We start from the raw sequence: 26541 nt of genomic DNA, 5'->3' as shown, positions 1-26541 counted from the left end.
GAAATTACATGATTTTCAGTATTCGTTGATTTTACTGCCGTCAAGGGCGTACGGAACGCAAATGCAGGGAACACAGATTTATCCCGGATATTCGAGATGGAAAAAAATAATAAAAAAAAAAAAATTATAATAATAACGATAGGATACGACCTTTTGGTTCTCAGGCCCCTGATATAATTTGATACGAACAGAATGAATAATTGCATTTCGGTTGATCCAAATGAGATCACGACTAGACAACGTGGTTATAGAGAGATATTAGAATAAGTCTGAAATGAATTTGAATGAAAATAAAAAGAAAAAAAATGATCGAGGAAAAATGTATATAAAAATATAGGGAGATAATTTTCGCTGATGTGACGCGAGAGTGAAAATCTTCAGCCTGCAGGGAAATTTATGTTCCCCGGTTACTTCGGAAGACCGGTAAATTTGTATAACGAAATTGAGTTATGGAAAAAAATTTTAATTTCAGCCCTCCAAAAATCGCTGTTGAACGAAAATTTTCAATCTTACAGGATGTTAACAGGGTGTGAAATAATGTTTCATACCATCGATTTACTTTTTTCTCTCTCTCCTTTTGCACAATAATTTTGTCAGTTATATTTATCTATTTATACATATAAACGTGGTTGTGAAAATACGGTTATTCCGTGACAATTTTTTTTTTTTTCCACCTCTTTACCGATGTTTCATTATCGATTGTGACGTTCGCTTCTACTTTTCCCGATAGTTGTTTTTCCTTTCTTTTCGTTTGTTTCCTTCTCACCCGATTATCTCTCGTCTGCGAAGCTTCCCGCGGACAGTTTTCCCTTCATCGTCGCGTCGGTCCCCTCGTACCTTCTTTTGTCTCAGCTGATTAACTTCCGTTTTGAATTTAATCCCATCCCCGCATAATTTAAGGCGCGATAATGAAAATCCACCGCTAATATTTCCCGCTTCGTTCACAGTTTATAACTAATTATACCATACCGCGTTATTTATACATAGCGAAGGCGTTTAAAAATTTATTTCAATCTCTACTGCGTAAACGCGTATTTCTGTGTTGTTGAAATTTTCCGTGTACTTTGTAACGCTGAAATTCAACTCGGCTTGAAATTTATCCATCGCGCGGAATGTCCCAGGGAATGAAAAAGAAAAAAAAAAAAAAAACAAATAGAAGAAACGAGCACGGTGTAACCTTACTTCGGGTTCCGGTTTCTTGTACGAGCAACCCGCCTCTCTCCGTATAAAGTAAATCCCTTCGATATATACCCACCACCTTCGTCAACGCCTTGGATCTCCGAATTTACTCTGAAAGATTCGCCTAGGGGTCGAATTTCGAAAAAAGCTCCCTCACCTTTCTTCCTCGTTGCACAGATTTCTCCTCGTTTCAAGTTTTAGTCATATATATTCTCTTTATTTTTGTTCAAATCCAAGTTTCCTATATTTTGACAAGTCAAAAATCTGAAAATCGAATTCATATTATCGACTTATCGTTTATACATTTTTCTTTAAATCTCTGCCACTTCATTCACCGGCATAATTATCACAGGATTTCATTAATTCACTAAGAATAAAAATTGACAATACTGCGGGGTTGAGAATACGTCGAGAATTATATATATATATATATACGTGAATTGTATACAATATATATGATATATCACATGGAACGGTATTCATTTCCAAAAGGTTTCCCCCGCGTCGTATAACACACAATATCGGATACGAGATATGACGTGTGTATAAAAATATGAATACGACCGGCGTCCATAAATCGGAGGCCGGTTGGTTGTATGCACCCAATATTTATGAATCTTCTTCGTCACAAATCAGATTTCATCCGTCTACTCTATCTATCCGTCCATCTATCTGCACAGTGTACCTATATACAGGCATATATACAGAGCTACATTGCGGAGGAAATGGGAAACGTGCCCTTCCACACGGGGTGCAGTAATTTCATTTGTCGAAGAGCAAAATGATTGCTCGGAGGGTTGGTATATCAGCAGGATGCGGTTAACCTCCGCACCCTGTTCAGCTCATCTAATTCAGCTCGGAAAAACCTAGTCCGTCGATGAGAAAAATCATTGGATCAAAAAAATCACCAATTATACGTACATACGTCGTAAACCGGAGTAACCAAAATTGAACAGCCGATCGTGAGGTTTGAAGCTCGAGTGGATTGCAGGGATGAAAAGGATCAGCTCTTAAATTATCGCTCGGCGAATTAGCCAGGGCTCTGCGTAACAGGATTGCTTATCCGGTGCAGGGTACGAAACAGATTATCGCCGAGGACGGAGTGAATTGACCGGGTGTCCCCGAGGAACGTGTCGAGAAATTTCTATTCGCCTTAGGGCGAGCTCTCTCTCTCTCTCTCTCTCTGCGTCCCTTCGTCGTGTCGCAGCGGTTTGACTGTGAAAACGGAGAGCCTTGTATCGTTTTGTCTAATCAGTTTTGCCGACCGCCTCGGCTTACCCGTGCTAATTAACAACTAAATTATTCAAGCAATCGCTCGCCGCGCCGAATTCCATTCTTCTCCAGAAACGCAGCGAAAGTCTCCGAGCAATACGTTCGGGAGAAGATAAAAGAAACATTTTCCTTCCGATATCGCTCGATGGATAACGTAGTATCTTTTCTTTTCTTTTCATTTTTTTTTCTTTTACACAGGTATAACCGATGTTCTTAATTTTCAAGTTTTCAAGGGAGATTTTCTGAACCCGTATAAAAACAACACGACGAAAATTGTACGTTCGTTTCAAATGACTGAATAAAAATTGCGCTTCCTTTTCCTCTTGCGCGTCAATCTGTGTTCTTCGAGTTGTGGCAAATTATTTCAATCGAGAGTCTCACGTTTGCGGCGATATCCGCATTCAGCGGTATATTAAGAAACGGCGCAGACCGGTGAGTGTTAGGAAAGTTGAGACTCTCGGGGGTAAAAACACCCCCGAGTCGAGAACTATCGGTATCTTTGAGGGTGTCGGGACTCGTTGTCAGAAGAGACGAAGTGTTTGTGGCGAATTAATGGAGTCGGATCATTATTGCCATTTCGTCAAGGCGGGCCTGTTTCCTGTCCCGTTGAACGCGGGGATGAGGACAATGAATGGGGGGAAGGAAACGGTGTCGTGGTACGGATTGCGAATTGATCGTAAGAGGATAAGTAGGATAAGGTAGTGACGGCTGAAGGATAACGTGACAATTAGGAAGCCACAGGTAACAAAGCAAAGCTTAAATCCAGCCAACCAGCGTCGTCGGTATCTTGGCTTCCGGAGTACGCGTTAATCTTACCAGAGTTTGGATTAAAGCATGGGTATAAGGGCGCTGGGTTTGATGGTGCCCCCCATATATATATAAATATATATGTACGTATTATATACTTATGTATTATACATATATATATATACGCAAATGTATATGTACATGTATAACCGAGCGACGAGGATTCCCCCTATACCCGATTTCCGTTGGCGTTGGGCGGCTCGTTCCCGTTTCCTTTCCATCCCCCTTTCCTCCCTGCCGCAGTTGGCTGAATCCCGAAACCCAAAATCCCGAATTTGCGGATATTCCCCGGCGCCTCGTTCGGCCTTACCGAGACACGGGGGTGGAGGAGGGGCGCGAAAGGTTCGATATAACTTTTAGGGTACAAAGTAGATACTAATGGTAGGGATATAGTTTATTACTTAGGTGAACGGGCGCACCAACTTAGATTGCTCGCAACACATTTTTGCTTTCAGGTTTCACCTTTTGCTCTTAGCTTTGCATTAGAACCTCGTACCGTGGGTGGGGGTAACTTTTTTTATTACCTTCAAATTGCTCGTTAACTCGCGAAAAGTTAAATGAGAACCGAGTTACCCGCTGCGAAGGGATAAGAGCGTCGTATTCATCCTCCTCTTACGCAGGCTCCGTAGCAAAGTCTACATTCCCTCGTTTCGTGTTCTTCCCTCTTCATATGTACCTAGTATCTTGTACCTGCACTCACCTTTCACGACTGCAACAACCAGCCTGGTTCATATGACTCCAAGGAACTTGACCTTAGCGGCTAAAAGTTAAACTTTGAAAACTTGTAGGTTAAACCGAGGTTGATCATTACTGTCGAATTTTTATAGAATTTCAAAGAGCAACGAAACTCTCTCTCTCTCTCTGTCGCTTTTATACAGCTCGTTCGCTTATTGTTTACGTTCTCTTTACCCTCGACTCACGATGGATTCTTCCTATTATAAAGTAATACCAAGATATTGTTAGTCTGACTGGTAAGTGGTTCTAGGTGCCTGAGCAAAAGCACGTACCTGCAAGTACTCTACACACCATGCTTGAACCTTTGTTCTCCGAACCGCGATTTATATCACGTTCGAAAGATTCGAACAATGCACCGACGTGCCGCCGTTGCTGCATTCGCCTGCAGAATTTCCTCAACGTGTAATTTTCAGCGGGTCAAAAGTAGTGAAAAGAAAAAAGAAAAGAAAAGAAAATGAAAAAAAAGAGAGCAAAACAATTAAAGGTTCTTTTTCTCTTCCTTTTATTGTTAGTTCCATACGCTAATCCAACTGTTATTTTATTATCTTGTGAAAACTTTTTACTTATAACGTCAAACATTCTGACAAGAAAAAATGTCGATGATACGAAGAGTACGCATGTTGTTTTTTTTTTTTTTTTTTGTTACATTAATATTACTCTGAGGAGATTGTATAATGCCAGGTGTGTAAATATATATTTTTATTTTTTCTTTGTTTCGGATTCTCGTTTCTTCGCATTATCGTTGGAGTCAGTTAACATTATTAATCTTCACTAAGATTGCAGTAGTTAATCAGCTACGAGCTAAGTAGAGAAAACAATTATACACTACGGTTTTTTCGATCCGAATTTCTTGAAAAGTTACTTGTAATGTAAACCATGAAAATGAGCTCAAATGTCAAAAATAAATCGAGCATAGGCAAAATTAGTAATTTATTTCCACCAACTAATAATTGAGAAGAGAAAGAAAATAAATTCGTACCGTGAAATAAAATCTCTATATAAATGTAAAGCAATTCTGTAATTTTTTCCTTTTTCATTTCAACTATTTTCACAGTCGTTTAATTACCGTAACAAGAGTTACAGTCGAGGATTCCTTTTACTTTATTATTTATTTTCTTTATCCTGTATACGAGCAATATACTGATCGAAGAAATATTCCGACCGTTGTTTAATAGAGTACGCAATTAGGCTACTCGGCTTTTGCCATTGTTATAATTTATTTGAGAATTTCCAGAGTAAGTTTCTACATTTCCTAAGCAAACAACCACGTCGCAGGCCACTGATTCAGACACTGACCTATTTAACAGGTCCGTGTGCCTCGTGCGAACGTGAGTTTCTGCAGATGGAGAGTTGAGTCGAGTCGAGTTTGGCGGATAACGACTCGGAGGAAAATCTCTGTATTTACTCGGTGAATCGAGTCCGATGAGGGAAGAAGAGCGTTACACGCCGGTAATTGCGGGGATGTGGCGAAACAATAGGGCGAGGTGGAAATGTCTACACGCACGTTATTCGCGCACCATTTTCGAGATAGAAATGCACGGTGCTGCACACACCTGCGAACCTAATATATAATATACCCTAGGGTGATCCTTACTTGGGGTGTTGATGATTTTTTTTCAGACCACCCCCCAAATCAACTATAAATAATTCAAAAACAATTTCCTAATTCTTTCAGATTTTTATATCAATACTAACCCGTGCCTGTAAATGGACGGATATCACCATTTAAAATACACCTGTTTCAGATACGTTCTCAGCATATAATTTATCGCGAGAGTGACGATGTTCGAATCAATCTGTAATTGCGAAGATTTAGCGAGTATTAGTACTACTGTCTGAGAAAAAATTCACATCATCGTACCAACCAATCTCGACGAATTGCACACCCTAGAAATTTAACTTTTTCTTTTTATTTACAAGAAATGCGATTGTCTATATTACCTGGTATGATGATGTGAATTTTTTCTCAGACAGTAGCACTAATGCTGATTAGAACCTCACATTCGTGAATTTTTTCGAACATTATCACTCTTACAGTAAAATATATACTAAGAACGTGTCCGAAACACGTGTATTTTAAATTGGGAAATCCTTCCTCTCACAGGCACGGGTTACAGTTGGTATTAAAAACTGAAAAAAATTGTGAATTGTTTTTCAATTATTTATAGTTGATTTGGTGGAGTGATCCGGAATAAATTCGTCAACATTCTAAATGAGGACCACCCTAATATACCTGCGTATAAAATTTTGTTTTCATTTCATTTTTACACTTGACGCGTACAACGTATACTCTACCCGTTGTACTCTTATATCTAACGCTTTGTTAACCTCCGTCTCTTCCCAAACAGCGCGGGTTGGGTGAAAACCTGTTGAAGTTTAATTACTTATACCGCGGTGTGAATTTTTTGTTGTTTTTTTTTTTTTACAACTCTTTTCTCCACGTTTTCAACCCGACATGATGGGGATATATGTACCTTGTCCATTTTTTCTCTTATTGTAATAATACGTACAGACATTACTGTAACTCCTCCGAGTATTTTCGGAGTTGTATCACTTGCTTTTTAGAATATCGTATACGTTAGACGGTAGCGCAATACGTAACACGTATCGGTTGAAATTTTCCACTTACATTCAAGTGCGATGTACAATTTTTGGGATTTTGCGCGCTTTGAAAATAAAAATGAAAATATTAAGAGAAAGTAAAGTACAAATAACTTGTATATAAATATGTATATGTATCGATTTATAGACCCCCAAGGGAATATGCCTCATAGAGTTTGAAACATACGATGTGTTATTAATTTCTGATCTATAAAACAGTTTCGTATCACTGATATCTACTGGACCATAAGTATTAACACTTGTTAATTAGCAGAAAATGTTGAATTTATGTTTCACTTTTTTTTCTTCTTTCCCTAAAGCCTTGATAAGCTTTCATCCGTGAGTTAAACTAGGATTCGAAGGTTACGTGGAAGAAATCAATTTCATTTCACAAATCGAAACAGGTCAAATTGAAAATCCGTTATAGCAGTTGCGAGATTATGATAATGGATATCTTGCCAACAAATTTCAGTCTTGTGCGTTCACACTTTGTACGCTGAAGTGTGAAATATAATTTTATAAAGTTTCGCGAAGTGGTCCACTTCGCCTCTGGCTCCCCTGTATGCGTTTACATAAAATGAAAAAATACTTTGATTCTTTAAATCGAAGAACAAACTGTGACGAAATTATCAAAAACGAAAACGAAGCTTATAATTATATACTGCAATCAAAGAAACGGACTTTACCAACCGATGAATTGTTTTCGAAAGTCCTGACAAACTTTTCCACGCAATGATCACGGTTACAACCCCTTTTAAAATGATGAGTCTTGTTTTTTTTTTTTTCTTTTTTCTTGCAATTATTTTTCAACTCCCTTTACAAGCCTTGACAAACTTTTCCACGCAAATGATAATAATTTTTATAACGCTTTAAAGTAATGAAATACTTTTTTTTTTTATTTCTTCTTCTTCTTTTTCGTAATAATTTGTCAACCCCATCCTTCATCCAACCCTCCTCGCTCTCTCAGGCATGCCCTGATTAAGTTTAACCTTTTTTCACGCCTCTCCCACAGTCGTCGACTTGATTTCAATTTAATCGAACGGCTGCGGCCGTTACGCAGATTCTTTGCTGTCAACTTTTTTCGTCGATATATTATACGCCGATCAATTTTCCGGCAAACGAATCGGCCGACTTGTTGCGATACGAGTAATCAAAAAATTCACACAATTTAGCCGACGTTTGCAATCCGTTCGAAATTGCAACGTCGTGTGTTTGGAAAAATATTTCGGATCAACGTCAGCTCGAATCTCCGGCGGTACATCAGCTCTTTGTACACCGACGTGAATGATTATATTATTATACGAAACTAGGAAGAATACTTTCCGATTGATTAACGTCACCTTTTCTTTCCCGTATAATTGCAGGAGTTAATGACGAAGAGTAAACGTCAAGGATGGCGTCGCTTGCTGATCGGTAGCATCGTCGCTATCGTCGTAATCGCTCTGATAATAGCGGCGGTGTTTCTCCTAACCGGCAGCCCCGCCGATTCTTCATCCGATTCGCCATCAGCCTCGGGAATCACTCTCGAAGAATGGCTCGGAGGATCCCTCGCTACGAAGAGTTTCAACGGCACCTGGCTAAGCGGTAAGTTAGTTACCTATTAATAAATATAGTCAAACTGTTACTCCAGGATCGAACGAAACTCGAGTGAAAAAATCGAGCGCAAACCGTTACTTATAATTGTGCGTTTTGTTTTTTATATGAAAAAAAAAAAAAAAAAAAATGTAGGAAAAACGCAGCTACAACGCAGGCTGCTGCACTCTCATCGAATATATATATATATATACATATATATGGATGGAAAATGGTCGGAGGTGAGCCTGCACGGGATCAATTATGGTAGTTGATGAGGTTCACGGTGGGCTGCACCCTTGCCTAATTGAGGTAATAGACTGTGCGGTTTCCATATGTGCGTTTACGTGATAAACCGCACGGTTCCATCGGATGCTGCAGGAACGACGACGAAATAGCGTGGCGATGGCGGATGAAGAGGAGGAGGAGAAGGGTTTGCAACCCAGGAAACCGGAGCCGAAGACTCGGCTTCTGCAACGCACCGGCACCAACGCCAGTCTGCGAAACCAATTTTGCCCGGTATTAACGCCCCCGCTTATGGGTATAATCGTGAGCTAAATCTGTGAGGCCACCTACCCTAATCGGCGTATGGATATGTCTATATATATATATATATACATACACACATGTATGTGCGTGTCATCGTGCTTATTCAGAAATTTATACAACGCCTCGCGTTGCCGGATTATACATGCCGAATGTACGCGTTGTGTATGCCTCGGTGAATTATATCCGTACAATGCGAAGCTACGGTATCGGTATTATCATATGCGTGATCCCATAGCCCTGAATATATTATACAATTATCTGTATCGTCGATTTGGCGACAAAATCATCACCGGTCACTTTCAGGATTATATTATAATTGCCGTTTAAAAGGAAAAAAAATAAAATTATTCTACAGTCAAGGACGGAAATCTATAATTCTTTTATTTATATTGTTCGGAGACGGTCGGACGTTGAGTATTTATCGAAGTATTATATTTGTTGGTTTACGAAGATCGTTTTGAAAATATAAATAAGGAAAATATCGGTATTGCAAATAATAAATTAGATGCCGATGCTTCGTTTGAAATCGATTTAAGATTGTTAAAAATCTTAATTTCACTCCGTGGTAGTATATTTTATTCAAAATATATTCTACTATTTAACTACAATAGATTGTTGTTTGTTTATTTATTTATTTATTTTGTTTCAATAATTCGTTTGATTTTGCCAATTTTTTGATGATAAACAATATCGGTGCAGTGTTAGAAAATTAAACATTTATCTATGCAAACGTAATGAAAAAAGGGTTTTAGCGAATTAAAAGAAAATTGTTTACTCAATGAAATTAGCGATCGCAGAACGAATTCGAACGAATACGCTGCATATATTTTTACCAATTTTGAAGCGATTTGAAACAGAGCATCGGTATCTCCGAGCTTCTGATTATAATTTCAGTATTTTCTATTTTTTTTTTATCTTTTAAGAGATTTTCGAAGCTTACCAACCACGTAAGCAAATCGTCTTTTACGCTATTTTTATTCTCCCGGGTAATAAAGTCAGTTCAAACTTTTTCATACCACAGAGTTTCGCAGTTGTGCTTGCGGACTCTTTAAGAAAAGCTCGGAAAATTGACAGAAGCACTCTGAGATTACGACTCGTTACTGCATAGCTGATTCCCATATTTCCGTTATTTTTTCGCCAACTTTTACGCAAACGCGGTCATAAACCGTATCTGTCCGTAAAGTTTGAAGCAATTTTGTCGCCTGGTAGAGAGGGAAAAAGTATAAAATACGATTTGTTGAATTTGTCTGTTATAAAACCGGAACTCCCGGTATTCTCTTATATAAGGTAATGAAACAAGGACGATAATTTCCTCCCCCTTGTTTTTCCCAAATACATATGCCAATTTCCCGGTTATACGATTCGGATGGATTTCAGTAACGAGATACCGTTTTACGAATCCGAAAAAAAAAGAAATTGAAACAAATTTTAAAGAAATAAAAAACAATCCTCGGAACAAAAAAAAAAAATTACGACGAATAAACGAACGAATCCTTCGTGTCCGCGGATTGAACGCGAAGCGAGGGAATAAATATCGCGATTCACGTGCCCGCAGACCTATTTCGCAGAGAATGAGACGAGGGTAGGTAGCGATTTTTTAAATAAACATTTACAAGGCGTCACCCTGGGTAATGGCAAGGATTAAACGAGGGACTGCAAGTACGAATGAATCGACTCGCGACCCCTGGGTTCTCATTACCGGATCTTTTCGAGACGATATATATTCGAAAAAAATGTGTGGGTATAATATTTAACGAACCCTGATTAAGCCCTCCGCCCGACCTGAGGTCGCCATTCATTCAGAGTCTCCGGCTAGATCCGTGATTTTTTTCTTCTCCATTCCTTTCTTTCTGTATCGTAGAAAAATCTTTTCTTATAAAAATTTCCCCTCGCCTCTGTTATTCATTCTTCATCTCTCACGGTATAAGGTATGTAACGTATTAGGGTGTAGCAGAAAAAATAATTGCGATTTTCCACCATGGCAACACCTAAAAAGTTCGTTTAGGTTAAAAGAAACGTTCTGTCAAAAGATGAGTTTTCTATGCGTTCAATTGATTTTTCACTTTTACATACATTTTTTTTTTTAATCTATGAAGCGTCGTGGATAAAAATTCTTTTTTATTGCTTACATCAATCATAAAATCAATTTAAGTCGCAAAAAAGACTCACACTTGTAATTTTTTGTCTCCAATTGATGTGTGAGGAGTGTATGTCAGAAATTTTTCATTATTAATTCAACTTCATAAAATAGTTATAATTTAATATGATCTTTTATGTTAGGAGAATAAGATTCCCGGTTGATGTATCGTTGTGCTATGGATCGTGATCTTTGGTTTGAATACAAATGTCAGGAGTGAAACAAATTCAAAAAGAAAAAAAGAAATACTGTTCAAAAATAAAGTGAAAAATCAAACGAAAGCAATCTTCCACATAACGTAGAAAACTCTTCTTTTGACGGAAATATTCTTTCAACCTGAGCAAACTTTTTAGGATGTGCCACGGTGGAAAATCGTAAATAATTTTTTTTTTGAAACACCCTAGTATGTATATTATATAATCTTGATGCATATTTCACCCTATGTTTAATACGGGCAGACGTTTAAATTTGCCGCAAAGTACAAACTGCGGTGTCTTAGTCCGGCTCTCTTAACGTCGGTGCGAAGAAAGGGTTGGTGTTCACCTCGGGAAAACTTTTGCCGACACCGCACTTCCATAAATATAATAAAGACACGGGGCTTTGCAGAGTTTCACCCCCCGGTGAACCACCCCCCTCCCCCAAGGTATAAACCAGCCGCGTCCCTGCTCCCTAGGCTTCGTCGTTTTCGTATAACAAAAGTGAAAACCGCTGCTTCGCGAGTATTTCTCCTTTCCGTGGAAGAGACGATGATGGGAGAGACGAGCAGCAGGTGAGTCGGGGTGAACTCGAGGGGAGAAAAAAAGAGCAACCTAAGAACCCGGTTACGCTCGATTGCGTGGGATCTCTTCCTAGATTTTTCGACAAAGTGAAACGGGCCGTGCAGGGAAAGTTCTAATTCTTATTGCATAATTTTCGCGTTCGAAACCGCCACCCCTTACTTTCTCTCACTTCCTTCTCCATCCGCCGGCAAGTTCACCGCGAATCGGGCGACGATCCCCAGGGGGAGATTTTCATTCCCAGGTTTCCCGAATTCCCTCTCCCCCCCTCTTTCTCTCTCTCTCTCTCCGCCCCCCCACCCCTTCAAGCCCCTTCAAGATGTATTCCCGTGGGGCTGGAGCCGCGACACTTGCCGATGATACGCCCAGATGCTCACGATTCTACGAACCATCTCTCTCTTTCTCTCTCTCTTTATCTCTCTCGCGATCTTCGACGACGACGGCGAGTTACTCCTTCCTCGGCGTCATTGTTATCTTTCGGTAACAGGTCCCTCTGGGTCTCAGCGACGATTCTTCTTCAACCTCATAGCCACGCGTCTCTTTTTAATGCCTGTATAGATTCGTACTGGTGTAGAAATTTTGGAGCTGTCGACACCTTCGAACGTTATATACCGCGAAATTTATCACCTTCTACGAATGAACGTATTTTTTTTTTTTTTTTATTTTTCCATGCTGTAGACTTTTCTGTCAAATCGGAACAAGCGTCTTTAAATCAAATACACATTTTTTTCGTTGTATTTTCACTTTTTATCGAATGAAAATTAATTCATGTCGTATAAGCGGTTGAATGAAACTTTAATACATGACGCGTTCGTTTTCTTTTTTTTTTTTTTTAATTGTAGTATGTCATTCAAATATTGAATTGAAAGATATGGCTGTTACAAGGGGGAAAAAAACAGTTAATAAAATCGAACCTGACGAATTGGACGAGAAAACTTTTAGTACGAAACAAAGCGCAGGATTTCGCGGTTATTCGAAGGCCGGGATTCGGCCGATCCGTAGGTTCGAAACTCCATTGACTGGTGTCTCGATTCTAATATTTATGGCACAAGTAGGCAGCATGTATGGCGGATCATCGAAGGGTAGAAACTACCCTGTTTCGTGGTTCGGACCCGTTTTGTCCCAGTTAATGAATTTTCAATTTCATTTCGGTCGAATCCTGGTTAAGTAAAAGGTTTCTCGTACTCTAGTTTTACCGAAACGCACACTTATCTTGAAATAATTTAAATTAACTAAAATATGAAACTGCGTGGATGTAGACGAATATATTGCTTGTTTAATAAGGGAACCCGAGTATCTAGGTAGCAATTTTTTGAAAGGAAACGTTTTTCTCTTCTTCGAAGCGAGGGTGAAACAATCCGCTGATAATCGAATTTACTCTTCTATTTCCCTTTTCACGAAAACCAAACTCGGTGAAATCAGTTTCGTGTCAAGTGCGGATGTTTTTGAATGTCTTGTTTACTAAGAATTACCAAAAATAATCGATTATTTTTCACTGCCACGAACGATGCGATACGATATCAATTAATGTGACTGAAGTATCGATTATTATTATTGTTTTACTTACCGAGTACCTATTTGATGTAACAAGCGAATGATAAATGAATATTTTCACCTGAAATAGAAAAACGTTACGAATGAAACTATAAATTATCAAAAAACATTTCCGCCATTAAGACTTTAAGAAATTTCGGTTCCATCGATTATTTTTAGCTCAGGGGCCATCGCTATCATTTATACGTACATCCTATTTTTGCCGTACGCTTTATTTCGAGATTCGAATAGGCTTAGAAAGAATGGAAATATGGAAAATCGGGGTTCTCAACGGTTGATTGATTTCTACCGAAGTGAAGTGCAGGAATATATATCTGCAGGCTACGGGTTTGCTCGATTCGGATCGTCGAATATTTGACAACGGAAGTGAGGAAGCTAATATCCGGCGAGCGTAGTGTTTTCCTGAATATTCGGTATGCGGCGGTCGGATTTTGTACGTCATGAATGCACGCCTATAATACGCGTATTTCCAGTCCACCGGTCATTCCTCAATCCGGCCGATGATTCGGCGACGCTGCATCATCCGAATCGCGCTGTCCTGTTCAGATTGCGAGTGAAATTCACCAATTTCCGGCCTATCTCGGCGACGTTGCGAAAGGATCGGCTGAACCTTTTACACAATATGCTTTGTTAATTTCAATCCATTTGTCCCAGGCGAGAGAGAAAATCCATTTATACATGGTACACGGAAGGCGAAAGAATGTAGGAATAACGTTATCCCTCCTCCTGTTACATTCATTCTCGTTCTTATTCTCGTTCTCTAACTTTTCAGGTAGTGAAATTCTATTCCAAGACGAAAGTGGAAACTTGGTGATTCGCAACGTGACCTCGGGTACTTCGAGGACAATACTAGAAGTAACAAACATGGTGAGTATATTTTTGCAGCAGGCCTTTCGCACAAAGAGACTCCTTTGAAGAAAACTCACCCTCCGGCTCCGGGATTCATTCTCTCCGGATGTCTGCGTATATAGACATATACATGCATGTGTGTACATACACAGGCACACCTCCGTATATGTACATATACTTAATAGATCCGAAGACTATGAGGAAAACTTGGCGTTAAAAATTCCTTTGTTGAATTTTCCGCTACGGTATTTCTGCAAGTCACTCCGTTCGCTATTTTCCCTTTAATGCCATCTCCTTCCTATCTTTCCTCGAAATTCTGAAAAACCTCTTTATCGCGCACCCACGTAATTTCGTGTAAAAATTGAAGAATCAAAACGCGACTGCAGTTATTACGTAAAATCGTTAATCTTAATCGCGATTTCCACGTCTGTCCGCGTCGCGTTCTTTGTATTCGGAAGTGAATTTCCAGTATGATTTCCGCCCTTCCGCGGTCACATTGCAGCTTTGCACGGAATCTGTCCGTGAGCCAATCCCCTCGGCTGAGATGAGTTCATTTCTTGCCTCGAAGTGGGTGAGCACGGGTTGCATGTTGCCGAGGGGTGAAGGGGGCGGGTATTTCGAGTCCCAGCTGAACCCGCACTGACGTGAGCCTTAAAATAACCCCCCCCCAACCTCTACGTACACCGACCATTTCGAAAAGTTCCCACTGAACGGCGGTGAGAATCATCGTCTCGTAAAACCACTCAGCGTTATACCCCCATCTCGTTCACCCTTCTTGCTGCTTGCTCGTTTCTTGCCTAAGAAACTCTCTCTCTCCCTCGCTCTCTCTCTCTCCGTTACTTTCCTTACTTACGCACATGGCTGGGTTAAGAGACTCGATAAAACGCATTTGCTCGTATATTGTCGGTTAATTTTTAGAAGGAAAAAAAAAAAAAAAAAAAAAAAATGACGGGTAATTCGGTATCTATAATACGAGTTTTCAAACTCGCGTCTTGAACCGATGTACATATTTTTTGACTCGTGAAAAGTTGCGGAACTTTCGATACCGCGTATTATAATAACTCTGGATGACGATGAGCATGGACTGAATTTCTTGACGTTTATACGATACGTTGGGGTGGATAATTGGATGAACATACATAAGCCGTGGTGCATAACTCGAGGTACGGGATGTGGAAAAGAAGGAGAGAGACGGCTGTCGTCCGACTTGAAATTGTCTGTAAACTTCCGTCTAAAATCCTGATCCTTAACTGTATACGCTTATTGTTTTAACGCCGAAAGTTGCAGAGTCCGGAGACCTCTGGCAGACTTTGCGGCACTTGGCCGTTCGCTACCGATGCATGTATCTCTAAAAACGTTGTACCGTGTGGTGACAAATTGAATCAGCACAGCTTGAGTAATTGCTAACGGGTTTAATCATCGGCCAAACGTACTTATACACTTGGTACGTAGTCTGGTTCATCCTACACTACTATAGGACTCGTATAAGTATGTATTAAAATTTTTTAAATATCTACGTATAATATAGACTCGTGGAAAAAAATATGGAGTGAAAAATAACAACAATTGTCGAATGGAATACACTTTATTTTGACAAAATGATTTAGAGTAGGGTATAAAAAATTAATATACTTGAAGTTAGATGATTTCGCTCTGTTTCCGCCTCGTTGTTTGAGTTTTTGGGATACACGGTAACATATTTTTTGGAATTTAAAAAAATAAAACTCCTGTTTGTTCGGAACAACGGTTTATATTTACTAAAAGATCTTTCTACATCACGGGATGTGATTAGGGCGAAATGAAATTTGCACCGCTCTGCAAGTGAACAGGAAACGTGAATTTTACATTATTGTTGTTTGCGTTTTTTGTGCAAGAAGTCTCCGTTCACGTTATGAAAGCAAAAAATTATATAGTTCCCTCCAGTTTTAATACCAAAAATTATGAACTATTGACTATTGCAATTTTCGTGTAAAAGTATGAAAAATATGAACTACATTTTCTGGCTCTAATCATCATACTTTATCTAGAAAACCAAATAACGAATGAAATCGATGTATTTACATATCAATCCGGGACCTAGTCGTAATTATAAAATTCCTACCGCTTATTATCGTTGCAATTTTGAGGATAAGCTTCACCTCTTCAATCATTTTCCCGGTTTCCGTATTTACAAACCCGCCTGGCGGTGAATTACTTCTGGGACCGGTTCCTCTCTTGCTGGCGGGAAGTCGGCACACCGTGACCCGAAGCTGCTCCGGCATTGTCATTACACATTACGATTATTGCCCTTCCTATTATGATTATTATCATTGTGATAAATTACTGCAGGAACGCACCGCCGCAACCATGCGTCGAGGAAATTGAAGAAATTTGATTACCATGATAGGAGATAGAAATAAAGAGATAGGGGCGTGGCAGGGAGGGGGAGCCGCCTTCCGCGATAAAGGTTGAGACGAAACCTTTTACCTTCTCGTAGTTATATTATATATTATCGTCATTTTGCCAAATTGCTGCGTACATTCAGCGAGCAATAAGGAAGCTCCGATAGTAACACGCCGCCTTGCAGGTATAACAATTTTCTCTACGCGCCAGACCGTCTCGAGAATTTCCCTCCCGCCTCTTTTATTTTCCTGTCTTCACTCGTGTCTCGCCTTCTAAGTTCACCTCAAAGTTGATAAATTTTTTCCCACCCCATCTCACACTCGTTCTTATTACCTGCGCAGTATCTACGTTGTATACTTTTTTTTTTTTTTTTTTTTCCTCAAGGATTTAAACAGAAGAAAATTTTATGGGTTTGGAAAAAGAAACATTTTTCTACGGAATATCGTCGAACGTTTTATAGGCATATACATATACCTAAGCGTTTTACCCTTCTCTCAAGACTCGAGGGAGACAATTAGTAGAAACGCGGAGAGATAACGGTTACTTAATTGCTTAAGTGGGTAACTAAATCTGAGCAAGACAAAGATTACGTGTGTATATATGTTTTCTCTGGAATTTTTTTTTATTTTTACTTGTTTTTTTTTCGCATTACGAGCTAAACGATATGGTCGATTAGCTAGCTGTGTTGTGATTTAATATTTACATGGAGAAAAATTAATGGCCGTTTAGTTTTTTCTTGTAATTAGGGTATTTCTTTTACCTTGAATTCATTTCGAGGACGTTTGCAAAAACGTCGGGAATCCAAGAACTGAAAAACAGGTTTCCTTTAACGAAGGAGCTTGTTGTAATTTATCAGAAAAGTCGTTCTTCTCGTATTCTTGTCGGAAAGTAAATCGCCATTATTTTTAACGACGGTAACGCGTTTGTCCTAAATCGTTAGTTAAGCTTCGTCTATCTCGAAGAAAATTTCTCTTATCGCCATCCAGACCCGTGGAAAAGATTTTATTTTTTTTTCATGTCAGACCGGATCCCACTCCTAAATTCTCCGCTGCAATTGGTTTTCGTTCAATCCCTTTTTCCAGAGACTTGACCACCCTTGAAATGTAACCGATTTCAGTCCGACCTTCAATTGTTCTGATAGTATTTCCTACGTCGTTTGCAGATCCTGGCTATCAGTTTCGACTACGAGATTTCGGCCGATCGTAACTACCTGCTGCTCGCTTCCAATTATCACAAGGTAAGAAATATCCCAAGTATTTTTAGTGTTAATATAAATAAACATATCTACGGAGAAAATCAGGATGCTTGTTTTATCGTCGGTATATCGAACGGGGAAAAACAAAAAATTTACATCAAGTATCGCTGTACCCCAATGTGGACTATAGTATTTTTTGGTATTATTGCAAAGTGGCTTACACGTTATGGAATTTCGATCCCCGGTCAAAAGTGGGTTGAATTTTTTTCAGCCCCGTATCGTTTATGGGCAACTATTTTCCACGGAATAGGTAGGCGGATATGATTCACCTGTTGGGCCGAGTTCTACCGACCGCGAATCCCAATAAGTGGCCAATAAACCGTGTTATACGATAAACGACTTCGTTGGAGCTAAGAATTTTCCAGAAAAGTATGAACGAACCGCGAATTCCTTCTTCTTTTATCCCTCGTACCGCGGTGAGAAATTGAATTTTCTTCTTTCACTTATCGTCGTTCGCGAAAATTCTGGCACAATTTATTTTCACTTTTCTATTTTCCATTTTCTCGCCTCTCGTCGTCGAGGTAATAGTGTGTTTATAAAATCGAATCGGATACTATTATACGTAGACAAACGTCAGCGAGTAAAGGAAGATAGATATGTATCGGTTTTATCATCCAAGTTCAAACGTCAAGAACTTTGGTAATATTTGCTTACGGTTTAGCGACGTAACGGCGTTCCTAGCTGCAGGCACATACTTTGGAAACGTGTTTCTCTTGGCTCAGGGGCAAATAGAGTTTTCACTTGGAAACTCCCAAGCTTTTAGTCAAGGAGGCAGGATTCCGTGTACCCAGCAACATCGAACGTAATTTCCAATCCTACTTTCAAACATTTTCTCTTCATACTCCAAACCATGATTGACGAAACATTTATTCCAAACATTTTCGAAGTCTTGAGATGACACTACCCGCAAGGCGAAACATCCAGTTTCGTCTCTTGTGTATCACGCAACAATCATTCTTGACTGCGACATGTCCCGGACGTTAAATCGAAAAAACCTTAATGTCGAGTATACTTCGGATCGATCATATTCCACCGCTTTGGCCACAATGAAACTAATATCCCCGAACAATGATCGCCCGTCGTAAATTACCGGCGTCTACGCAGCTACGGATAGGCCAAAATATCTTCTCCCAACTCTCCGAGAACTTGTCCCCCTAATTTGGCACTAACAATTGGAAGTACTCTGACCGAATAATAATAAGAGCCGAAACTCAGCCTCGACTCGGTAGCAGTTTCTATATACGACATCCGACTCACGGAAACGACAGTTGGAACAGTTGTGCTTTGATTGATTTCCCCGGCGAAACACGCTAATTACAAAATGGGTATTAAACACGTCGGTTAGAACGGGTAGACCTCAATTGTCCGGATCACGACCAATGGCGCGTCTTCCGGCTGGTTCGTAATTACACGCCTATCCCCATGTGCGTCCTGGTAGTCGAACATCACGGATCGATGAAAATCTCAAACTCCGGTCATGTTCTTCTTCGGCACTCGGTAAGTGGCCCGCAGACATTCGGATGTGTCGTTCTTTGACAAAGGAACAAATCGAAAGTCAGAGGCAAGCTCTCTGAGCTTCTTCTTCTACAAAAATTCTTGCCAATGTCATATTTACACCTAAGTATATACGAGCTGTTCACTCGAGTCAACCATCGTAACGTTCCATCGCATCCTTCGTTCTCGCAAAACCTGTAGCCAGTCGTTCTTCGACCATTGATCCCGCTTCGGCGCTTTGTCATACAGAATCTGATATAATTGACCCGCACGGCAAATATTCCCACAATATACACGACATTGGTCGTCTGTATATTCATCTATCTATCCGTCTGTCTATCTAACTGTCTATCTGTCGGTAATGAAGGTACGTCACAGGACCTGCAGGAACGGAACATGTGGGCACGACCGGATCGGGCTGTCGCCAGACATTGTCACTGCTCGATCCCTTTCCCATGGGCATGTATATGGGAGGGATTAGCCGTTTGACTGGCTCCACGCCGAAGGCGAAGCTTTCGCACCGCGGATTTGCCGCAGTGCTCTGTGGCAAACGGCAGTACGTTGGGTATTACCACTAGCAATTCCGCACCGTCTGACCAACACCGGCAGCCCGCCACTCTCCCACACCATATGCGGGTGTAGTGGGATATACGTGCCTGCATTACGGAGTCGGTGACCGTTCCGCAAGCTCTCTTCGTCTCCCTTCTGCTCGTGTGGACCAGTCGATACAAATTCGTTCAATCGGCCGAATCCTCGCCTGTGAAAAGCACCGGGATCTTTCAAGGAGACCATGGACGACGCGTTGGACTCCTGTCGGGTACGCCGAGTTCAGGACAATTATAACTTCGATCACTCCGTACTTTTAATCGTGTTGTATATAGAAATCGCTTTTCAACTTTTCAATTCTACGACCCGATACACGAGTATTAATTATAAAATGTTCTTTTCACCTTTCAAGTTTTCCTCCGTTGCTCGAGGGCTCTTGGAATCCTGCATGACGGAATTCTTGTAAACGTAGTTTTGAAAAGTGTTCGCTATTTATGAACTGTATCTGATTACTGATCTTTGTTAAACGCGAACAATTTTTTGATGCGTTGAGAACGCTCCGCCTTGGCTCGATTTCCGATTCGCAAAATGCATATTTACGCTTGTCGAGCACACGCTCGGCTGATTGAATTGCACTACGACGTGATAGATCGCGTTTACCGATGAGCGTAGTAAAAGTTTCCATCCACTTCGTAGAACGAGCAGCAAAAACAGCGCGACGTTCTGTTTGCCCGGGGTAGGTATAATCCTGGATTTCACGGAATGAGAGGAGCGTCGCGCGTCAAAGGACATTCGTGATCGTGCCAGGATCCTCCCGCGTTATAAATATTTCTTCGCCTTGGTTCTACCGGTCGGCACGAGTGTTCGTTTTTCGTAATTTCCTGGACTGTCTAGACTCCGGACTGCGATACGTTTTCCGGGACTCTTCGTGCGTTTGTCATCATTCAAGGCGGGGCGACACGATACGGATGAGATGTCGGAAGGATGTGGCGGGAATCGAGGATCTGGCTGGGGCTGTAGGGCATGGAGCTGTAAGGGTGGCTCATCGAATACGTGATGCTGTCGAACGGGGAACCGTTTCTGTTTATTTTCCTAACTGTACGAACCAGAATCTGGATTCTGACGGTGACACGGCGGAGGGCGAGAAGTGGCGTTGTTTGAATACCAACAAAGGTTTGAACCTCGAATAGACAATGGGGCTACCGCTTGCTAGGCCTGTAGCTGCAATTTAGATACGGTAATGATATTGCTCCATTAAGTACCTACCTTACCCGGACTACTCGCTCCCTCCGCTATCTTCAAAGACAATTATCGCGCATCCCTTCGATCCGATGCTTCTAAAGCCGAGCTTGCCCGATAACCGAATTCACGACGCTTCGCTCAGTGTTCATCGTGTTATATCCATCGAACGGCCATCCCTCAGGCTCGTGTCTCTCGGAAAAAAAAACATCTATGTTTATCCAACGAGTTTTAATATTGCTGAGAGTTTTTGCCTAGTAAGTGTACCGGGACAATCTCTTGAAACTTTAAAATCAGCCGCGCATTCGCGAGTTTTATCGGCTGTTCGCGCAGGCTGGCCATCCCGAGTTTCAGCTGTCAAACTGATTCCGGCGGCAATGTAGTCGATACGAATTTTCGAAGTTAGAATCTTAAATAATTGAGGTAGTGACTCGGAAAGGTTTGGGAAGCATTTGTTACTGGGTCGGAAAGTTGATTCTTCAGAGAACGGTCGGAATTCGATGCTTATTATGCTCTTTGAAAATTCAAACGTACACATTTTTCGTAGGTTGGCCCGCCTGCATTGCAGACAAGAATATCGCTGCGGAAAGATTTCGCCGACCAATGACATTGAATTATTTGGCGCATGCGCGGTTGATTTTCAAGTTTCAAGATATTGTCCCGGTATAATAATTTTCCAATAAATTTTGTAATTTTCTAACCGAACTACGTATGCAGTGTCGGGTCTTTGGACTAGATGGAAAAGAAACGAGGAAAAATGAAATGTGAATAAATCATCTCAATTTTCTACCAACACAAAGCTGTCTATTACCGGAGTTTGTGCACCGGGTACAAATCGATATTTTTACCAGTCATTGCTTCAACTGTATTGAATTTTTTATTTATTTTTTTTTTAATAATTCTGACGCTGATCAATCGACGCGGTGTATAAAATATTTTTCACCCACTTTCTCGCAATTTTTCGAGAATTGAAAATTCGGGGTAAAAGAGGCATCGCGAGAAATTCTCGCTGAGGGTTAGAGACGGTGAAAATGAAAAAAGTAAGGGTCTAAAGGGTGCCATCCTGTGCTGCAGATGTAAACGAGCGATAAAAGAGCGGGAAAGAGATTCAAGAGAGAGAGAGAGAGAGAGAGCGAGAGAGAGAGAGAGAGAGAGAGACGGCAGTCCGGAGGATTCCCACGTTCGAATTAGTGAAATTCTTTGAAAATATTTTTCGCCGTTATCTCCGGGACCTGTCGCTTCGTTTCGAGGAAAATGCGATTACTGTCAACTTCATATTACGCGTCAGGATAAAACGAGAAAGAGAAATGAGACTGTAGAAGGATTACCGCTGAATGTGTACGAATAATTTTAATCCCGGTGATCACTCGCGATTAAACGAAGTCACGTTTCCTATTGCCTGCATTTTTCCTTCACCACTCGCAACTTTGTTTTATTATTCATATTGTTTTTTCATCCTCCCTGGTCACCCCTCCCCCCCCCCTCCCCCCTCCCCCGACGTCGTCTTCTTTTTTTCACTCTCCGTTTCTTTTAACTTTGTTCAAAGCATTATAAATGCTTTTCCAATAATCCGTTGAAGCCAACAGCTGCGGGGATCTCGCTTTAGAGGCAACGTGTTAGAAAATTGAGCAAATCAATTTCAAAGTCAAAACTTTTCGCTTCGGATTCTGAAATGCGTACATACTCATATATACGCGCCTCCGCACACAAACACACACTGCATGTACATATATACAATGTATATGTGTGCACGTACATCCTTTTTCACTTTTATCTTTTTTCTTCGCGAAATGTTATATTACTCGAGGAGGATCCTCCCGCGTCCGGTAATTTTCTTCTTATACTTTTTAAAACTACCCTACACAGCACCGACTCGTTACCGCCAGCTGGATGTGGTACTTCCATTATTTATTTTCCTTTTCCTTCTGCTTTTTATTTATTTATTTTTTTTTTTTTTTTATTCCCACTCATTTGTTTCCGTACCTATCTCGAACTGCTTGCCCCGAAAAAATTTCACCCCGAAGACGAAAATTCGGTAAGGCAAACGAGGCTGGTGTTTCGTTATACTTTCGAAACAAGTTTCAATCGGTTTTTTTTATCACCGTTGTTACGGGTTTTCAGGTTCGCTGAAATCGCTTGAAATTTTCACCTATAAATCGCGCGGTATGCGCTTATAACTTTGGTATCAATCAATGCAGGCACTACGCTTCAGAGCCTCCGATGGCTGAGACCGCCCTCTTTTACATTGAAAACTTGATCGCGGACCCGGACCTATTCATTTGCCGGAATGCCCTTCGGGCGCGGTTTCGCACCGTCACCCTTTTTCTCTCTGTTCGTTTTCTTTTTTTCCATCACGTTCCGACAACGGAAACGGATTTTGAATAGTAGGAAACCTGTTACCGTGCGATTCGGTGCGGTCTATTTTCCTGGACAATCACCCTGCACTCAAACAGCGGTAGTGGTAGTAGTAAGTCGCCATCGACTTCCGTTTTCAACAACTTCCGATCAACCGCGATTACGAAGTTGCTGCGGGTACGAGGTGGGAAATAATAAGTTTAAAACTTGCCGCAGCGATTCTATATACCCGTAGAGTCCTCTCAATTTCTATCTGCCCATTTCCATTCAACTGAAATTCGACCAAAACCGAGAATCTCTTTCCTTCGTATTTCTCACTACCAGGTTTGATCGGCTCAAATAACATTTTACGAAAAAGTTAGTTTAACGCATCTTTGCCATATATATATATATTACACTCCGGAGATCAAATACGACTGTTTTTTCCTGCATGAAAAATCCATTAGCGGGTATAACCGCAAACATATCTCTGTTCCTTTTTTTTTTTTTTTTTCTTCACTCTCAACTGAATAATCATTTCAGGGTTTCACACATGACCGAGCCCAAAGTTTTTATACCATGTAACGTAGGAGTAGAATTCATTACGTTGAAAATACATATTTTTCTTTTACAGACGTTTGTACAGATATATTCGTTGAATTTTTTGAAATAATGCAAATCTCCAAATCCTGTAAGAAAATGAACAATTAATATTTAATAAATACAGCAGTGGTTCTCTTAGTTTCAGCAATTTCATCTTATATCTCTAACTTTCTTCTATTCTTCGCAAACTCGGTTTCATTGACTTCTCCCGTGTAATATCAAGTTTTCAATAAACAAGTTTATCCCATGCTACACCGGAGTTTTCTATACAGTTATACAGGGTTGAATTGAAAGTTGACATTCCACCGCGATGAACAAAGTTTTCATATCGCTTCGACACTGCAGAATTTAATGAAAATCTCCATAGCTTATATTTATATATCCACGCTATTTTTTTTCCTGAATACCTCTCTGATTATCGTATTTGTATAAAATGACAGCTGTCGGTGGTATCGTTTGACGACAAGGAAACAAAAAAATTTGTCATCAAGGAGAGAAGAAGGTACCTCAATGATACGAGCTCTTTGTCACACAGTTGCGAAACGATGCGCTCTTGTAAATGATCTCACAATTTATCGGACGTGTCTCGATCCGTTCTATTTGCCCGTTCGGCCGTTATTAGCCATAATACGGATGCAGGCATAATGTGTAACACACATGGCGTGACCTACTCGATAAACCGAATGGGCGTCGTTGGTTACGCGAGCCTTGGGTAAATGTCGTCGAATACAAATATATACGGGCCCATCTCGTTCAATTTCTCTCTCAGTGCATCTTCGATATTCCGTAATAATCCGTATTCCGCATCCTCTCGAACATAACCTTTCGACATGTCCAGCTTCCTGCTGCGCCCTCGAAAACGCCCAAAGGGTTTCCGGTCCGCGTCGCGAGTGATTTATGCAGTATCGTAGGACACGCGTGCACGCCCACCTTGTATACGTGCTTGCTTGTGTGTGTGTGTGTGTGTGTGTGTGTTTGTTTGTTTGCATGCTACCTCTGTCCCTACTCTAACTCCTCCGGGCACCACGGCAAATTTCCGATAGTTATACCTGTCCCACTGATACAAATCAAAACCCGGTTCGACACAGCCATACTTGTTAGGTCCGGCCCGTTCCATTCCATTTCGATGAATTGTTTGGCTTATGTGGTGTTGGAATTGGAATCGGTAAAAGGTTTGCTCCCGTCTAACGAAATTCAGTTTAATTTCAAGTTAGCGACCGTGAGGGATGTATGAAAGAAGAATTAGTCGATTTCGGTTGTTATAGAATTGTTCATTGGAAAAGTTGTGTCTTGCGAGCCTTTGACCGGGCCCAGCCGATCATCATCAGGTTACGGAACATAAATACAAACGAAAATTGTTTGACAGGTGTTTATTCTTCATCTCTTAACTCTGACTCGAAGCTAATTTCAAGATTGATGACTTATATTCCAAGTACCAACATGTTTGTAGACATGTGTTTGTACAATGGTTTCAAGGTTAAGTTGCGTATGTATTATATACGACTTTAAAATTACAAGTTGATATGATATATTCAATTTAACTAACCAAATTTCTCATTTAATACGTATGGTCAAGCAAAGATTTATTTGATCTCGGATACTTGTTTGATCGTTGACTTGCCATAAGCATCTAACAGACAGTAATAATTCTATATCCATTGGTTAATTTTCTTGTTTGAGTATTAGTGTGATTTCACAGAATCCGTCATTAAATATGAGGCTGTAAATTGAAATTTTACCTACAAATGTAAACGTATGATTTAATTGTTTTTGAGCTGTTATTTATCTCGGAAGGAGAATATCATGCCTCCGGATACAGATAGTCCGACCAGGAGGAATAAGAATGGAAAAAATCCTACGGAAAATTTAACGAGTGCTCAATGATGGATGCGAAAAGCTCGGTGTGTATATGCTCGTTTCGTTCGATGAAGAGGTAGGATGGTGGTTTTTACGATCGATTTTCAATTTTCCATGTATATGCAAAACGCGCGAGCTGGGACACAGCATTCCATTAATTAGGGAAAAATCGACAAGCTCCGATATGCTTTCACGTGGATCCTCGAAAGCTCCTCATTTTTCAAAGCTCCGAGGAGCCGGGGGCTTCGTACCGGTCCCCTTAATGGAACCGGAGTAGGTATAACGTGACTCCGCACGTTCGGGAGAGAAACGTTATTACGGACACGCAGGCACGTAGCCTCTGTCCAGTTGACCCAAACCTCGGCACGTTACACCACCTCGCATAAATCCGCTGACAGTACCAGAGAAATTATCGTCCCATTGTCCACCTTGGGACCCCGGGCTTTGCCGCGAGGACGACTTACGTCCCGCTCCGTTGGCCGCACGTTCCTTCGGGGGTCAATCCCGCCCCACGCACCCTGCGGAGGTAATTCACTCCTCGCTGCTCCTGCTGGATTAGCCTTCGCTCATGACATGAAAGTCGAAAGTCGAAAGTTCGAGAGCCGAACGCAAGACAGCGGATAACGCGATGAAGAAGAAGGTTGGCGAACGAATGGAAGATGAATATTTCATTTCGGACAGTTTTGTTATTGAGATATCGAGGAGGGGGATTACACGGTCGGAATTGACAAACGGGGGCCATTTGATCCAAGTCATTTTCGCAGAGTCCAACTTGGAGGATCGTCACCCGAAGCATACTG

The 26541-nt window shown here is 40.8% G+C and overlaps 1 protein-coding gene across 11 annotated transcripts in view; it reads left to right on the top strand.

The window, feature by feature from the left end:
- The window catches only part of LOC124211297 (dipeptidyl peptidase 4 omega), a 213395-nt gene that overhangs the window by 152475 nt on the left and 34379 nt on the right, over positions 1 to 26541 (top strand). For all 11 annotated transcript variants that reach the window (XM_046610205.2, XM_046610208.1, XM_046610206.2 and 8 more), the window contains 3 exons: positions 7959 to 8178; positions 13955 to 14049; positions 17576 to 17650. In XM_046610205.2, coding sequence (XP_046466161.1) covers positions 7959 to 8178; positions 13955 to 14049; positions 17576 to 17650 — 390 coding nt within the window. The remainder of the gene's footprint in view (positions 1 to 7958; positions 8179 to 13954; positions 14050 to 17575; positions 17651 to 26541) is intronic.

This window comes from Neodiprion pinetum, chromosome 2 (genome assembly GCF_021155775.2).
Source record: "Neodiprion pinetum isolate iyNeoPine1 chromosome 2, iyNeoPine1.2, whole genome shotgun sequence".
In the NCBI taxonomy this organism is placed as follows: domain Eukaryota; kingdom Metazoa; phylum Arthropoda; class Insecta; order Hymenoptera; family Diprionidae; genus Neodiprion; species Neodiprion pinetum.
The sequence above is the reverse complement of the archived record's forward strand: the minus strand, read 5'-3'. Positions and strand labels throughout refer to the sequence as shown.